Below are 18,426 nucleotides of genomic sequence, written 5' to 3' on the forward strand. Positions count from 1 at the left end.
TTGTGCTATCGTCCAGGTCAGGGTGTCAGAATGGGTTAGTTTAAGACCTTGATCAATGATGAGCCTCTCTTGAGATAGGGGTTTATCTTCATCCTCGTCAGGCCCCAAATCTTCGATTAGAACCCCAGCACCGTTATCACTTGGCACTTCCTCTGGAATCGGGATGATCAGGGGTTCAGCTGGCTGTGGGGGCGCCACTGGGACAGCTTCAGGCAGGGGTATCGTCTGAAGAACAGGAGCTGGGGCAGGAACTGGATCTAGTAGAGGAATCAGGACTGCAGGTGCATCTTCCGGGGTGGTGAGTATCTCCTGCTGGTGGGTGGGTTGGAGCTCGGCCGGTTGGGGCTGAGGCTCTGCGGCGATGACGTTTTTCCTCGGCCGGCCTTTCTTTCCTGGAGTGCTGCTGGGCTCCCTCCTCACTCTCTTCCTGCTCTGAGCCCTGAGGGGTTTCAGAAAACACACTTCCATAAGTTCTACCTTATAGGAACAATCTGTGAATAATCTGATGATCCTGATTGATCACTGAGCCCAGATTCAGTCGATCAGTCAAGACATGAGTGGTATTGATTACAATGAAGAAGCTAGGCTAATGTTGCTAACAAACACTGTGAACTGTCACCAATCTCATCTCCATGTTCAACAAAAATTGCTATATTGCACAAATGGTTAAATACCCTTTCCTACCCATAAACCCCTGCATCAGTACTAACTTTACCCATAAACCCACTGGTTAGTTGCCTTCTCCTCGGCTTCAGCCTTCCTTTTCCTCAGCAGGTCTCGGTCCCTCAGCCGCCGGCCAATCCCACCTGTCATGGAAACAGAATAGAAACTGAGCTGTACTATATGGTACTGTATCCCAATCTAACTCAATTAAAGAGCTGAAACTGTACTATAGTGAAAGTATGGTACTGTATCTCAATCTAACTCAATTAAAGAGCTGAAACTGTACTATAGTGAAAGTATGGTACTGTATCCCAATCTAACTCAATTAAAGAGCAGAAACTGTACTATAGTGAAAGTATGGTACTGTATCCCAATCTAACTCAATTAAAGAGCTGAAACTGTACTATAGTGAAAGTATGGTACTGTACCTCAATCTAACTCAATTAAAGAGCTGAAACTGTACTATAGTGAAAGTATGGTACTGTATCCCAATCTAACTCAATTAAAGAGCTGAAACTGTACTATAGTGAAAGTATGGTACTGTATCCCAATCTAACTCAATTAAAGAGCTGAAACTGTACTATAGTGAAAGTATGGTGCTGTATCTCAATCTAACTCAATTAAAGAGCTGAAACTGTACTATAGTGAAAGTATGGTACTGTATCTCAATCTAACTCAATTAAAAGAGCTGAAACTGTACTATAGTGAAAGTATGGTACTGTATCCCAATCTAACTCAATTAAAGAGCTGAAACTGTACTATAGTGAAAGTATGGTACTGTATCCTAATCTAACTCAATTAAAGAGCTGAAACTGTACTATAGTGAAAGTATGGTACTGTATCTCAATCTAACTCAATTAAAGAGCTGAAACTGTACTATAGTGAAAGTATGGTGCTGTATCTCAATCTAACTCAATTAAAGAGCTGAAACTGTACTATAGTGAAAGTATGGTACTGTATCCCAATCTAACTCAATTAAAGAGCTGAAACTGTACTATAGTGAAAGTATGGTACTGTATCCCAATCCAACTCAATTAAAGAGCTGAAACTGTACTATAGTGAAAGTATGGTACTGTACCCCAATCTAACTCAATTAAAGAGCTGAAACTGTACTATAGTGAAAGTATGGTCCTGTATCCCAATCTAACTCAATTAAAGAGCTGAAACTGTACTATAGTGAAAGTATGGTACTGTATCTCAATCTAACTTAATTAAAGAGCTGAAACTGTACTATAGTGAAAGTATGGTACTGTATCCCAATCTAACTCAATTAAAGAGCTGAAACTGTACTATAGTGAAAGTATGGTACCGTATCCCAATCTAACTCAATTAAAGAGCTGAAACTGTACTATAGTGAAAGTATGGTACTGTATCTCAATCTAACTCAATTAAAAGGAGACAAATGGAGTCAAACATTTGCTGTAATGAAAGTCAAAAAGCATGTGCATTAAACACACTCAAACAGATTAAATTCAAAAAGTTTTACAGATAACATTAAAAGCCTGGGATTGTTTTTTACATTAACATTAAGAAATTCTCGATATACTGCAAAGATAATAACATAGCAAGTAAAATCATCCTAAATATAAATATTTTATTCAGTTATTCAATGTCATAAAATATGCAACATTACCTGCCAATGTAAATGTAAATGAAATCAACTAAACCTGTATTAATATCTACACAAAAAACCCTGTTAAATCCTCTTATAATGTTTGTAAACACTTGGTCGGAGCGTCATCTCCTGCAGTTCTGCAGCTCGGCCTCTACAGTGAGCGGTGTGCTGTGCTGAGAGGTGGGAGGTGCTGGATTAGCTGTGGGCTGTTTCCTTTTGCACTGATATGAATTTGAAAAGAAAATGCGCGGGAACTCGACTGACCACAGATCTCCTGCCCTTTCAGACCTGCTACCAGTGCTTTGAAGTTCTAAATAAAAATATAAAAAGTGAAAGAATGTTTTTTTTTGTTTCTGGAAATGTAATGAAACAACCTTATGTTCCCGGAATATCTGAGTTAAGTACAAATACCAGAAATACCAAAGTACAGTAACAGTACAGTAACAGTACAGTCACTCAGACACTCCACTCCGGCAGGTTTGCTGCTGTAGTCTTCAGTATGTGGTTTCTGGGCTCTCTGTTAGCTAGAACATGGACTAAAGTACGGCCACAGTTCAGGCCATCGCTGTTCTTTTAGCTATGCTAACGTACTTCGGTCCGACTTCACAGATAACAGAGAGTCTCAATAGACTACATGATCACGTCTATTAGAGATTACTGAACAGGCGTTGAGGAGAGTGTGTGATGGTGTAGGCATGCAGTCATCAGGATCAGTAGTCCTGTAGCTCCAGCGCTTCAACTAAAACTCAGCAAACATGTCCTGACTAATAGGCCCTGCATTTTCCACCCCGGGTACAGATTGCATATTGTCCTGGTTGCAGTTTAAGGGACAAAACTACAACCCTGTGCAGCTTCAGTGAGACCGAACCTGACCAAAGTTCACTGATAACTTCAGCTTAGAGCTAAAACAGGGCGCTGCAGCAGTGTCCTGAGCGCAGTGCTAACAGACTGCTACACAACATGAGCCATAACAAACAGAAACAAGGCAAGACATCTTGCACAATGTCCTTTACTTTAGCCGCAGCAAACAGAAACGTTTCTGGGCTAAAAGTCATTTTACTGAGCAGTGGTCAGTGTTTCAGAGGTCCAGATTAGGAGTGCAATGCTCAAAACCAACCTAATTTGCATATTTAAATGCATGTAAGGGTCTTATTCAGGATCAGTCTGTTACTGGTTCATGTTCTAATAAACACGGTTGATAAAAGCTCTATTCGTGGAACATAAAAGTGGTCATTAAAGTAAAAGTAAAATGCATGGCAGTCGCCGTGAAGCGATCGAAAGGCCCTACCTTGGTCATCGTCTGCAGATTTCACTTCCACTGGCGGGTTCTCCTTCTCAAACGTCTCCATTTTGTTGCCCTATCAAATGGACATGGTGCATTGGAAGAAGGACAGAACAAAAAGCGAGATTGTGCTCATTTGTGGTTCCTGCCCCCAAGAGAATAATTATCTGGTGAAACATTAACAGAGAAACTGGGAGCGTTCCTGCAACGCCGCTGTTATCTTATTTACAGAGGTGGAGGACTTGGCACAGTAGCCAACAACAAAAAAAAAAACAGGTCATGCTGTGTCATCGGATTGGTGGTTTTGTGTGTGTGCATCTTTTAAAACTGAGTGACGATGAGTTCAGCATCTTTCTGCCATAGCGTGAGTTAACCGGACTGTCCACTCTGGGCCTGATCTTCCAGCTGTCACTGTATATAAAATACACCACGCTTAGTTCTGGCCTTGCCCTGTGATTGGCTGAGAGGCACTCTCACATCTCACAATATCGTCAATCCGAATCTCTGTAAATAGTACACTATATGTCCTATATAGTACACTATAGTACACTATAAGTTTGTGGACACCCCTTATAAGACATGCATTCAGCTATGTTACGTTGCACCCATTGCGGACACAGATGCATTGCTCATACAGCTTCTCTAGCCCTGTAGAGAAGGACTCTCTGAAGCAGATGAACATGACCCTATTGCCACCATGCTGCCTAATAGTATAAAGCCCCCAGCATTGAGGAGCTGTGGAGCAGTGGAGGAGCTGTGGTCTCTGGAATGATGGTGGAGGAGCTCCATCCAGTACTTTTGGGATGAGTTGGGAAGCTAGTTGGGGATGATGAGGTGGGGTGGTGATCATCATCCAACATCCTGACCTCACTAACGCTCTTGTTGCTGAATGCAATCAAATCCTCACAGTAATGCTCCATCCTTCAAAATCTAGTAGAAAGTCTTCTTCTCTGGACAGTGGAGACAGTTACTCCATCTACCACCAGAGTCTGCGCAGTAGAGAACAGAGGCGGGGCCAGACTCATCTACTCATTTGGTAGCCCCGCCCCCTTCTCTCGAGCCTCAGTGTCTCAGACCGTCTTCACTGAGCTTCCAGTGCAGAAGCAGAGCTGATTTCCCCCTGGACTCCCAGTCTGTCCGGTAAGTGGATGGATGCTCCACCAGTAAATGTGCAGGTCATGTAAGGTACTGAACAGAGAGGGGGCGCCATGCAGGTTCTGCTGCAGACGAGCAGCCTCTTCCAGCCATGGCTGTCTGTCTGTCAATCACTTAATTCCTAAGTGTAGCCCCACCTTCTCACGGTAGAGCAGAGGGTTAAACACTGATTTCTGGGGGGAAATAAAGAATGGGCCGATATCAGCACAGGGAGACAGTGGAGCTGGAAAGAGGAGGACAATGAGATGGAAAATGGGTGGGTGGGTGGGTGGGCGGAGCTACACATAATACTGCATCCAGCCAGCAGAGGCGCTAGACCTGATGTTGCGCCGTCCATGTTTTTTACAGCCACTGGGTGCAACCGATTAGTGTTCCTCAACAGGTCACCTGTCGCAGCGTCCCACACTGTCCGTCAGGCCAGGCTGTATCTTAGCAAGACCTTCCGGCAGAGTGATCCAGCTGATACAGAGAACCGTGATAAAACCCATCATAAACATATAAATATAATCACACGAACACACTTGGGTTCATGCTGTACTGTGACACATTGGCACTGATCCACTTGGCTTTTGGCCTCATGCCTATGACCCCAGCTCACCAGCGCCAATATGTCTCTGTATAGCGCCCCCTCTCTGTTATTACGGCATAATTTGTCACCTAGGAGGTTTTTGTTAATTTAATTGATGCACCTGTCTTAAACATTGAGATGAGTCTCATTAACTCATCATCATTTTTTAAGGGCTGCACAGCTTATATCTGCCCCATGTATATAAATTTTACTCCATGGAGTGCATTATTAATATCATGCCATGTTGGATCAGTGACTTCAGTTGAAGTCTGGTGAAAATTCCTATATTTGTTTAATATCACAATAAATATTGTTGCAGTATTCAGGTTTTTTTCAGTATCATACAGCCCTGATTACTTTAACGTTTTTCAGTATCAAATACACATTAAAATGATTAAGACAAAAATGTAATAATAATAATAATATCATTTAGTGCTTCATCTAACAGACATATTATTTTATTCAAAATCTTTTGGAAAATGTAAGTTAGGAGGTCGATAATAGGAGAACAGGTGTGTGGAGGCGGGGCTTAGTAATCAGTGGTAGGGCTAGAACGGAGCCAGTCAGAGAGTCCCCACCCCCCCACGATACATAATAGTGGTTAAAATTTTACCATCAGTAGGCTGGAAATGGTTAAGCCAACTTACTCACATACCAACAATCAATATTTATATTTATTGTATTATTACTGTTTCACTAATAAACTCTTACTTAGAGCTTTACAGTCACTTTCTCAGATGGCTGAAGATGTGCACTGTATTGTATATTAATATTGCATTGGAAATATTATATTATTTTGCTATATTATTTTTTATATTATTTTCCCTTTGTGTCTTTTAAATATCTCAATATTAATCACCAAACCTTAAAATAGGCGAGGAGCTGTTTTGCCCGATATCGCTCAGCCCTAATTCAGAGTCTGTCTGTAGGGCAGTGATGGAGGCCTGCAGCTCCCGTCACTGTTGTGGTTTGTTTGGATTTGAATGTGTCTGAACGCCGCCCCCCCCCTTTTTTTTGGAGCGAGCTTCTTATCTCTCCTGCCCTTCGCTGGGCGTGTCCTCAATCTACACCCAGCACACGGAGGCCAACTGACCACCAGAGCCACGACAGAGAGGAAAACCCACTTCCACTGCACTGTGTTTGTCCTCCTTTACTCACAGGGCCGACTCTACAGCCATTTCTGGAGTTTTCTAACAGCCAGTGTTCACACAGGTCACGGTTTGAGGGTCAACTAATAAAACAGAATTACTGCAATGGTTAAAAATCATCAGATGATATTGGGGGTGATTTTTTAGGCTCAAATGCAGACTTTAATAGGTGGTGTTGACATAGAGTCCAATGGGCAGTGACAAGAGGGCAAATCAAGCAAATAAAGAAAATGCAATTTCACAAAAACACACTGTAAACAATTACATACAATCTCTCTCTCTATATATATATATATATATGACCATTTTAATACTTCAACAAATACTCAGTTTCATTTAAAACACATGTTAAACATGTCATTCTCAGTACTGCTGACCTGCAGTATCTGCAAATAAACCTGTGCAATGCTGCTGGCCTTGACCACACAGACAGAAACGCACAGGCGTGCAACAAAAGAGTGAAAATATAGGAATTAAAAACATGTGGCAAATAAAATGTGTTCATCAGACTTACCTTCACTGAGTAAGTGACTGTCTGCAGCTACACTGTGGTGAAGGAATGTTGTGTATAAAGTTGTTGTGTGTGTTTTTGGCTCAGTCTCAGGTCGTACGTGTTATTACCAGCTTCTGCTGATGGCGCTATCAGTGGAGTCAGCAGCAGACTTTTTGGAGTGGCACTGGCAGCAAATACACACACCCAGATAGAGGGAGAGAGAGTGTGTGTGTGTGTGTGTGTGTGTGTGTGTGTGTTTGTTGAAGGAAACCCACATAAACACACAGCACGCCCTCTGCTGGACAATCCTCTTCACAGCTCTCCAGCTTCCTTTAGAAACACTGAGCACATGCTCATCACAACACAAGCTCACACTGCACTTTATTAGGAACACCTACTTAAATACATCTACTCATTCATGCAGGTCTCATCCGCCTTACACACTTTAAAAAGAATGTACTTATTAATATACAGTACAGAACATTTCACACAGATATCATAACACAATATCATAATAAAAATCAGCTACTATTAATACATGTGAATCTGCTGTAGACTGAGATTAGGGTTGGTGGATCTGTGTCTACATGTTAATAGCAGTAGATAGCAGACAGTAATTAGAGAACACCTGTCTAAACTGGGATCTATAATTAATATAAATACAAAATATTCAATCTCAGTCACTATAACTATCAGCAAATATAATGTATAAAACAATCAATTACCAATATTACAGTACACAGGGTTATAGCAGGTCCAGATTATAGTAATTATTGTTCAATAGCCTGTCTTGCAGTTGTAAAGTCAAAATATGAAACTCTATACACCGTGACTGTCGGCCTTATTTAAATAATCAACTACTAATTTTATAGTAAACAGGTTTCCAGCATGACTATTCATGCGTCTGGTGTTTTTTATGATCTGTGCCATTAAACCTCAGGTACTATAATAATAAATATCCTATTTGTTAAATGTATAATCAACTGTTTCAGAGATCAGCAGAATTAAATGCTGGACATGATGAATATGAATTTATTTATTATTTTATTTCAATAATCAACTACTAATATAAACTATACAAGTTTACAGTAGTTTACAATCATAGTAAAAAGTGTTAATATGTCTGTCTATAGCTGTTTCTATATTTCATGATATTAAACCTAAAAGAAATATATTTAAAAGTATATTATGTCCATAGAATTGCATTTTCATAATCATAATCAACTGCTGATATTACAGTATACAAGTTTATAGCCTTTTGTGAGTCAGGTAGTTATTGATTATACCTGCTCCCGCTGGTTTTGTGGGCCAGGATATTAAAACCTGGTCATGATTATGAATAAAAGGTAGAAAAATGTTTCGGATTATACCAAATATTGATTAGACCATGTCCATAGTTAATTATAAGCATTTTTATGGACTAATATTTAATCAAATTACAGCACATATTTAGGGCAGTTACAAATTTTGATCATTATTGATTATACCTGCGCATGGTGGTTTCTATAATCCATCATTTTAAACTATAAACTAGACTATAAAAGCATATCGTATAGTATAAAGTGTATATATATCATTTAAAATCAATTATTATTATGAATGGATTATAATACAAGTGTATGGAAGCTTTACATTACAGTAATAATTGATTAGATTACTTATTTAAATGTATAATAGCAAGGTCTTGACACTCTGAGCATAAAGCTGAATGTTAAGGTGTTAATATTACAGGATCCGAGTTCAGGTTCAGTCTAAACTGATTATGTCGAGCTCATAATTGCTTCTATGGGGTGAAATATTAAACTCCAGACACTGTGACCAGCTGGAGCGCTCCCAACACACCCCCTAATGTTTCAGCTTTGTCCATGCTGTCGCTCTGCTGTCACTTTCTAGGCCCGTAAAAGAGGTATACTGACCAGACTGAGGGTTACTGTGTGTGTGTGTGTGTGTGTGTGTGTGTGTGTGTGTGTGTGGAGGAAGCAGTGCAGTTTCCCCTTACTTCGCTCATACAATACTCACTTCACTGCAATGCAAATAACACACCTCCCAGCCTCAAGCAGCAACTGTTCCAGAGCCTCTTGGTGGAACAGCTGCTTTCCAAACTCCACCAAACCCTTCTGCAGCTTTCATCTGTGCTGGTACTGTGGCTGTAAACACTGTAAACACTGTAAACAACAAACACAACAACACAGCCAGAACCACGGTTCAGCTTTAAGAGGTTAAACGACACAGCCCTGCCTTAACAAACATGTTACAGGGGCAGGGCAGGTGGGTGAGCTGAGCCTCAGAGAGGATTCAGCACCACTATTTTGGACAAAAGTATTGGGACACACAGTGGCTCATTCACAGTTTCTTCTGAAATCAAGGGTATTAAAGGAGCTGATCCTGCTTGTGTTGGAGTAACTGTCTCTACTGTCCAGAGAAGAAGACTTTCTACTAGATTCTGGAGGAGGAACATTGCAGTGAGAATTTGATTGCATTAAGCGATGAGCGTTAGTGAGGTCAGAATGTTGGAGGATGCCCCACCTCATCATCCCCAAAAGTACTGCCAAATAAGACCAGTATGATCAATCATCATTGTAATATACACCAATCAGCCATAACATTAGTACCAGTAACAGCTGAAGTGAACAGCACTGATAAACTGGGTCCAGTGTCTCCTGTCTGTGGAGGGGTGGATCTACATATCAGCCAGTGAGTGAAGAACAGTCACATCTTGAAGGTGATGAAGGTGATGAAGCAGGAAAATGGACAAGTGTAAGAATCTGAGACACTTTGACAAGAACCAGACCATGAGGTTCTAGATAATGACTGGGTCAGAACATCTTCAGAACATCAGGCAGGTCTTGTGAATTGAGTATTTTCGGTAAACAGGGGTCAGTACCTACCAAAAGTGGTCCCAGGAAGGATCAGCGGACTGGCGACAGGGTCATGAGCGCTCAAGGCTCAGTGGTTCTCATGGAGGTTCAACCTCACAACCTCTCTGTGCCAGATATTACAGGACACCTCCAGAGGTCTCGTGGAACTCATGCCTGGACAGGTCCGATCTGTTTTGGCAGCAGAAAGAGGACCTACTCACCATTAGGCAGATGGTTTCAGTGCTATGGCTGGTCAATGTAAAACTTTTAGAAACTTGCAGAGTGTAATATTAATTAGCAATTACAGATTTATTCAAATTCTGTTTGTCTGTTTTACATAATGCTCTTCTGGAAAGCGTCTGGAAAACTTTAAGTGAGGTTTGGGGTAATGTGTATTGATGAGTGATGAGGTAATGATATATTTATATTTATTTTGCATCTATTATAAATGCTTAAGTTGCATTATATGATACTTTTGTTTGTTTTTCTGGTTTTAAAAATCCATTAATGATTTTGCAGAGGTTTCAGAAGATGCGTATTTATGGAAAAGCTCCTTTTACACAATTATTCATCTGTAGAAATTTGAGAGATTTACTTAAACAACGAATGCTGCTTGTTCGTAAATCTGATTTGTGAAATGCGACACTATTGTAATTTTATTAATCACAAAACTAATCCATAAAAACAAAAGAAATCTCTATTGCACAATGCATTAAAGAAAGTACTACAAATTAGTCAGGAAAGAGTTAAAAAAGTGATTTATTTAAAAAATATACAGTACATTTCTAACAATACATCCTTTTTCTTGTTTTGCACAAGGCTGTACTTTTATCATATTTTGTTTTAAACTTTAATCAGGGCATTTAAAGTAATGCAAAAATGGCACGTTTTAAAATCTGGTTTGTAAAAAGCAATACAGTAATTTTTACATTAAACAATAATCAATAAAAAAACAATTCGCACAATGAGATGTATTCTCAAATTAATCTATAGATGTTTAATGAGATGCAAATTCAAGAAAACGTCCAAAACAACATTAAAAAAATCAGTTTTGCACAACGCAATACTTCACTGCTGTTCTGCAGGCAGCTCTGGAGCGTGACGCCCTGGTTGGTGCTGTCGAGCCTGCATTGCCTGTTTTCGCGCTGCAGAGGGCCGGCTGTGCCTGGAGGTGGCGCTATGGAGTATATATGTGTTAGAGTGCCGTTTCCCTCCATGGTTTCTCCCCTGGCTGAGTAAGTTGGCGTTTGGTTCAGATCATTTCTTCAGCCCCCCTTTCGCTCTCCCTCCATCAGGGCATCTTTCCTGCCTTCTGGGCTGAGCGCGGACCCCGAGAGGGACAAGACGAGCTACGGGAACGGAGAGGTCCAACTTTGAGCAGGGGCGACATGGACATGAAAAAGAGGATCCACTTGGAGCTCAGGAACAGGACACCATCTGATGTGAGTGCCCCCTTCTTCTCAATACATCTTTAAGCCGTGCAGGTTTGTGGCTGGCCATGCTTACTGACCTGTGCGCTCCACAGCAGCCACATGGGGTTACGGCGCTTCAGCCCGCACTGCCGCCGCCGCCGCCGCCGCCGCTCCACGCTCCTAATGCCCACACGGGCTTGTTGTGATCCCCACGCTGCAAAGCCTTTATTCAATCGCTGTAGTTTCGAAACGTGGCTCTCCCCGGCTGCCGCCAGCGTTCAGGGCTGCTCTCCGGCACTTCTACCAGCTCGCTGCTGGGGCTGTGGGGCGATTAGCTCGCCTGCATTTGGGGAGATCATTTCAGGAACTTTTCTCCCCGCCAGCGCGGTGCTTGTGTGGCGGCGGCGGCTGCTGCTGCTGCTGGGCTCGTCTCACCACACCGCGGTGGCCATGTTGGCTGCTTGGCTAAGCTGCTAAAGCGGGGCGCCCTTTATTAATTAAGGGGAGGAAAAGCGCGAGTAGAGCGGGTTCGGTCGGAGGCGAACGGCTTGCCTGGACCCCCGTTATCATCATTTACTTCGCCTGGTTGTTGAATCGGGGGGTTTGTTGTTAAAGTGGCCGGAAAATCGCCACACCGACAACCGCCTGCAAAACGGCGATGGACGGAGCACTAAGTTGCCTCACAGGCGGCTCGCCGAAGGATTTAAAGGCGCAGATTGATCATTTCGATCATATTAATCGCTTTAATAATCATACGGGTGTCGGTTAAGTTTTGAAGACCGATAAACGCCGTTAAAATTAAACAGAAAAGGTCCAAACTCGCTGAAATCGAGCCCCGTTTCTGGAGAAGTTTCAGCGGTAGTTTTGCTCAGCGAATTTCGTTCCCGCCATTAAAGCTACGCCACACAGCGAGCCGGCGGCGACCCGAGAGATTTACCCCTAAAACACGGATACTAAACTAAATAAACTCGACTAAATCTTTGTATTTTAACGTTCAAACAGCGCAATTAACCGCATTAAACACCAGCGCTGCTGGCTCTATTTATAACTACCACCACAACCCACGAGTTACACTCGCCACGGCCCGAGGAAGCGTTAGCTATAGCCTCATCCGCTAACACCGCGTTTCCTGAGGTAAAATCCGACCAATTTTTTAATTCCTCGCCCAAAAAACCCCAGAAAGCGTCCAAACTGCACAGCTGAGCTGCACACAAGCTTCTGGGTATATCCCGCACTCCACGCAGACTAATGTTGGCCATTAAACGTCGCCGTCTCTGCATGCTGCGTGTCGGGCATCGCCATGTTGTCTCTGCCGCTGTGGGGAAAGAAGCTCTCCATCTTTGTGTCTCACTACGGGCTAAATTTCCGCTCCTCGGCTTCCCTCACACGGTCAAATAAGCGACCCGCGGGCGCTTGTGGTCGATCTGCGGCTTTCTGAACGCGTTAATATTCATATCCAGGGTTATTTAGTGTTTTCAAACGCGGCGAAAAGTGTGTGTGTGCTCAGGCTGCTGCCAGCAAAGCGCTGCCTTTGTCATTAGGAGCTGCTGTGAAGGGCTACGACACCGCCGTGCAGCACACGCTCCGAGCCTCTCCATCACTGCCAACAGGGCACTTGTAGGCTAAAGGTGATCCCCTGATCATGTTTTCGGTGTTTTTTTGGACGTGGTCTGGTAAAAACAGGTGTTGCTTTAGGTGAGAAGTGCCATCAGGTGAATTTGATGAACGCGGATTCTCACATTCTGAAGCAAAGCTGCAGACTTGAGCTGAAATTTGCTTCTTGTTGGAATTGCCCCGGTCCACCTTAAATGGCGCGGTAGTTGCATTGACCGTTGCTACAGTTAAGCCAGGCGCCAGACTGTAACTGCTGCGCCATTTAAGGTGGACCGGGAAAATTACAGCAGTAAGCGAATGTGGGAGTCAGTAACACGTTGCAATGCCCACAGACAGTATTGCACAAAGTTAGAAGCAGAAATTGTGCTGAAATTATTCCCTAGATTTAATACAGCATTCCCTCAGTTTAGAAGGGTTATTTAAGTTTTTAGTTAAATGGAGGAAACATTAATTAAACTGAGGGAATGGGTTGTATAGGTGGAGTTTTGGCTACAGATAGACACTGACTGCTTATTTGGGTTTATAGTAATGTTATGGAGTTTTACAGCGAGTGTTACACACTTACTGACCACTGAATTTGTTTGGAGAAAACACACTTGCCCGACTAAAGTTGGATAACTTTAAAATAGATCAATAAATAAAGTATAAAGTCAATAAATAAAGTATCTTGACTAGCAATGTTGGCTTGAGACACTATAAAGTACACATGAAGATATACATACACATTTTTATATAATACACACACACACACACTTGGTCAGTGCTCCTTGCTGACTGTATTTATATACCAAATATTAAAACATAAAATATTGTCAAATTGTCCAACTCTAATATTAACATAGGGGTCACTTTCAAAACTTATTAAGAGAAATTAAAATTGTGAAATATTACAATAGTCTGCTTAAACACACTTTTATTTATTTATTTTAATAAAATGTGTTGGCTAGCATGGATAGTTAAGGGTATAGCTGATCTTATCCCTAATTCTAACCATAATCTTTTTATTTTAGAGGACGTGTGTGCTCAGGTTAACGTGGTTGGGGAAGTGTCTGACCATAACCCTGGTCTTAACTGTTTCATAATGTAGGCCCAGTCTAGCTCGCTGACGCTGTGTTGTGATTACAGTAAAAGCTAACCTGCCCTCTCTGTCCGTGTGTTTTAGGTACGAGAGCTTGTCCTTGATAACTGCAGATCGAATGAGGGGAAAATCGAAGGCCTCACAGCAGAATTTGTCAATCTTGAATTTCTCAGTTTGATAAATGTTGGTTTAATTTCAGTTTCCAACCTCCCTAAACTCGGAAAACTCAAAAAGGTCAGTCATTTTCATGTCCGTGTGTTTGCTGCTTGATAAATTGCGTAATTTTGTCTGTTGTTTTTAAAGTATTTTATGAGACATTACTGTGTGCATTTATTATTTTTATTTATTTATAAATTTTATCAGTGTATGTATTACTTGCCCACATGAGTTTTGATTATTTTTATTATTATTATTTCAGTTGGAACTCAGTGACAACAGAATTTCCGGTGGCCTCGACGTTTTAGCAGAAAAACTCCCAAATCTCACGCATCTAAACCTGAGTGGAAACAAACTGAAAGACATCAGCACGTTGGAACCTTTGGTTGGTGTCACTTATTTAATGCTGGAAATGTAAATTTACGAGTTTGAAGTGAATTAAAACTGAGCTTCTCTGATCTGCAGAAAAAGCTCGACCACTTGAAGAGTCTCGATCTTTTCAACTGTGAAGTGACGAATCTGAACGATTACCGGGAGAGCGTGTTTAAGCTGCTGCCGCAGCTAACGTACCTGGACGGATACGACATGGAGGACCGCGAGGCGTCCGACTCGGATGGGGAAGTGGACGGAGATGGAGTGGATGATGACGATGATGAAGGTGGGTTTAGTCCAGGGTTTCTGTTGGTTATGGAGATCACTGGCGTTTTATCAGTGTTCTGATTTGGCGATACCATACACTCAAAAAGCGAAAGGTTTCTACAGCTGCAGGTTGAAACTCTTTAACCCCTCATTGCAAATGATCATCACTTCAGTCTGCTGCAGTCTCAGTCTCCGTCTCATTGCGAGCGTCTTTAGGACTGAACCTCCAGTTCACTAATATTCTTGGGTTTGCTGCTGCTGCTGGCTGCTTCTTCAAATCCCACCAATGTGATGGTCTCTCAGAATCTTCCAGGACATCTTCTGAAGTCAAGCCTTGGTGGGTTTTGAGGTATGCTTGGGATCATTGTCCTGTAGAAAGGCCCAATGCAGGCCTGAGGTTTTCTCCTAGTACTTCCCGATCCTTGATTGGATCCATCTTGCCATTCCACCACACGCTGCAGGTTTCCAGAGCTGGAGGAAGCAAAGAAGCTCCAGAGGATCATCGAGCCACCGCCATGCTTCACTGTAGGCAGGGTGTTCTTTTCAGTAGACGCTTCGTTCTTTTTCCTCCAGATGCGTATATACCTCTGATCCAGCCCACATCGCCCCACAGAACAAAATCCCAGAACCTCTGTGGAGCGATGATGCAGAACTGGCTCTTTTCTGGCCTCGGGATGCTGTGCATCACGTTTGCAGAAGGGTTCTTCTAAGTACTGAAGACTGTGACGAAGAGGTTGAATAATTCTGAGACTGCAGTCGTCATTAGGAGTAGTGCTGTACGTTGAATTTGTTCTGATTGGTTTTTGTAAACAGCTGAAAGTTTCTATGTTTGCTAATAAACCCAGTGGCCCAGTTTGCAGTGGCGGTTAAATAACTTTGATAGTAGCTGTATATAGTACTGAGGAAGGGTTCTTTGACGTGTACCGAAAGCGGAACCTATATAGCAACGTTTTGCAGCTCTTCCTGTGTGAAAACGTACACGGGGCCCCACCTATTTATAAAATCACTATTGTGTTTATATATTCTTCTTTTTCTCCTGCAGAATGTTAGACTAACTCCTCATTGACTCTGTAGACCTCGGGTTTGGGGTTCAGGTTTGGGTGAACTCCAGTAACACCATTAAAACACTGATACTGAATTACTGACTAAGTGCTCAGGCAGCTCTAACACAGCACTGCTTTTAGAGCTTTTGGAGAACCTCTTTCCATAATGAAGGATTTCTGCAGAGAACACAAAATTAGTTCAACTCCATGTACAGTTGATCCTGTAAGTGTAAATAAGTCACCTCCTCTACAGAGACGCGCTTCTGCACGTTCCAACACACATCTACTATTTATCAAATCACGGTTTCACACACACAGGCGGACAGTACAAATGTCCAAAAGCAGTGAAGCGCTTTTACTGAATTTAACAGACAGATAAACTTTTTAATTATTATTATTTTTTAATTTGTAATATTTTGTTGAAGTTTTATGTAATCTAGGGGTGGACAATATGAGAGCAGTTCTTGGAGAAAACTGTTCAACTACATGTTTTATTGTGAAGAGTGCGATTCGTCCTGTTTATTTGGACAAAGTGGTAAAAACCTGAATAGAATCACTGGACTCAGCATGGGAAAGTTTTTAGAAGCAGTTTAACATCTGCAGTTACTGGTGAATTTTGTGACCAAATGACCAAATACTGAGATATTGTGTAAAAATATCTTTACATATTGTGATATAACATTTTAGCTATATCGCCCAGCCCTAATTCATCCTTTCTATATATTCACTTTAATAAACATATCCAATATGTTAACAAACATTACAAAATGTGCTGTAACGTTTGTAAAGATTTTATTAATTTTATTTTATTTTAACATTTTATTTAATATTAATGTATAAAACACTTTAAATAAAGTGATTTATACATTACAGTGCCTTATGTGCTGACGTCTACTTTTATTAAGGCTTATTATATACAGCATTCACATGTACAGCAGCTAGTCTCTTAATATAGTATTTATGAAGATTATTTGTAATTATTATTATTATTATTATTATTATTATAATTTAATTCCTAATTTCCTATCTTGCATGTCTGCCTTTTGTGCTGCAGAGGGTGAAGGAGAGGAGGATGAGGATGGTGAGGAGGAAGACTTTGATGAGGAAGAAGACGATGAGGACGAGGATGAGGACGAGGTGGAAGGAGAGGAAGATGACGAAGACGTCAGTGGAGAGGACGAGGTGAGTGCTCATTGTTTCATCAGTTACGGCGGTCACTGTGCTGGGCTCTGGAGGGTCTGTACCGTTTGGCTGAATACTCCCTAAACTGACCAGTTCATCAGCTGGACAAACTGAACAGTCTGACCTTCTCTGATTCAGGAGGAAGACTTTGGCCAGGATGGAGAAGTAGAAGATGAAGACGATGATGAAGATGATGATGATGATGGTGAGGGTTTCATTTGGCTGTTCAATGAGCTTCAACAGACCGTGAGCTGATCAGTATTTATACCCGTTTAGCCTCATTGCCCCCAACCTCATTCAATGAGGACCCGCTCATGAGTGCCCTCTAGTGTTTGGGACAGTGGGGGAGAGTAGAGGAAAAGGCCAGGCTCCTCAGTCAGTATTGGAGGCTGAGCTGATGTGTTATTGGAAAGTCAGTCAGGATTCCAGCATGATGGCAAGATCACTGATGGCTTCAGATTAAAGTAGCAGTATGAGCGCCAGTCTAGTATTTAAGTGCCAGTATAGATAATGGTGTATTTATGTACCAAAGTACCAGTATCAACCTGCAATTCTGCATTTAGGCAGCATAATCGGTACAATACTGTAATTATGACTATCAGCGATGACGCAAATACTGTATTTAAGGTCCAGGATCAGCACTGATGCTGTAGTTCCTCACACACATCTTGTAGAATTTGGGTAAAATTAGCTGTTTGTCCAGTAAAGGCCTTTCAAGGACGCTTCTGCCGTTTTGCTGATAGAGCTGCTAATACTGGGGGGGGTCGTAGTCTTTAAGTCCCAGTATCTGAGAATAATTTCACAAGCGTCTGACTTCAGTCTGATCTGATCTGATCTAATCTCTCACAGAAGACGACGAAGCAGCCCCGAAGGGAGAGAAGAGAAAACGAGAAGCGGATGATGAAGATGATGATGACGATGAGGACGACGACTAAGAGCCAACAAGCCAATCAGTTACCAACTCTTCCCTCCCTCCTCAGCCCTCCCTACCTTGACCTTCGCCACCCCACCCGCTGTCCCTCCACACTTCTCCCCCAGCTCTGAGCTCCTTACGGGGGCGGACTGTACTGGACGGGTGTGATGTGTGGAGCTTCACCCGCGGAGCCCGGAGAAAGCTCACTCAGCATTCCACGAGTTCACTGTCAATCCCTGACCTTACCTCTGCCCCGCCCTGCCCCACCCCACCCCACCCTGTGTGTTTAAAGACCCGTGTGAGGACTTTGGGGACTGGTATCTAGTTTTGGGTCTGTGCTTTTAATATTTCGTTGGAGATTTGTTTATTTTTTTCTCTTTTCTTTTATTTTTTGCTGTTGAGGTTTTTGTTTTTTGTTTATTCTTTTGTCTTTTTTTTTTTTTTTGTTCCCAATTTCCCAATAAGATTTATTGCTATAGCAACTGCGCGACAAGCAAGCCATAATTTTAGTCTGGCGGCTTGTCGTGCAAATCAAGGTTGTAGCTACATTTTTACTTTCTGTAAGACAACAAACAAACAAAACTTTGTAAATAAAATGATAACATTT

General features: G+C 42.0%; 2 protein-coding genes across 3 annotated transcripts in view; one reads left to right on the plus strand and one right to left on the minus strand.

The window, feature by feature from the left end:
* The window catches only part of hemgn (hemogen), a 7,618-nt gene extending 1,158 nt beyond the window's left edge, over positions 1–6,460 (minus strand). Inside the window, exons 1-4 of the mRNA XM_072678610.1 lie at positions 6,442–6,460; positions 3,567–3,636; positions 716–806; positions 48–439 (exon numbers count right to left, since the gene is read on the minus strand). Of these exons, the coding sequence (XP_072534711.1) occupies positions 48–439; positions 716–806; positions 3,567–3,627 (544 nt within the window). The 5' untranslated portion in view covers positions 3,628–3,636; positions 6,442–6,460. The remainder of the gene's footprint in view (positions 1–47; positions 440–715; positions 807–3,566; positions 3,637–6,441) is intronic.
* A 4,508-nt stretch (positions 6,461–10,968) lies between these two features.
* Positions 10,969–18,426, plus strand: anp32b (acidic (leucine-rich) nuclear phosphoprotein 32 family, member B). Of its 2 annotated transcripts, none has more exons than XM_072678612.1 (7): positions 10,969–11,224; positions 13,971–14,120; positions 14,305–14,427; positions 14,508–14,700; positions 16,779–16,906; positions 17,045–17,111; positions 17,759–18,426. In XM_072678612.1, the coding sequence occupies exons 1-7, from the start codon at positions 11,171–11,173 to the stop codon at positions 17,839–17,841; spliced, it is 798 nt and encodes a 265-aa protein (XP_072534713.1). In that variant the 5' UTR covers positions 10,969–11,170; the 3' UTR covers positions 17,842–18,426. The 2 variants fall into 2 exon arrangements, with proteins under 2 accessions (XP_072534713.1, XP_072534712.1); XM_072678611.1 differs by having other exon boundaries at positions 10,971–11,224; positions 17,756–18,426.

The sequence above is a fragment of the Salminus brasiliensis genome, chromosome 4 (genome assembly GCF_030463535.1).
Source record: "Salminus brasiliensis chromosome 4, fSalBra1.hap2, whole genome shotgun sequence".
NCBI classification, from domain to species: Eukaryota; Metazoa; Chordata; class Actinopteri; order Characiformes; family Bryconidae; genus Salminus; species Salminus brasiliensis.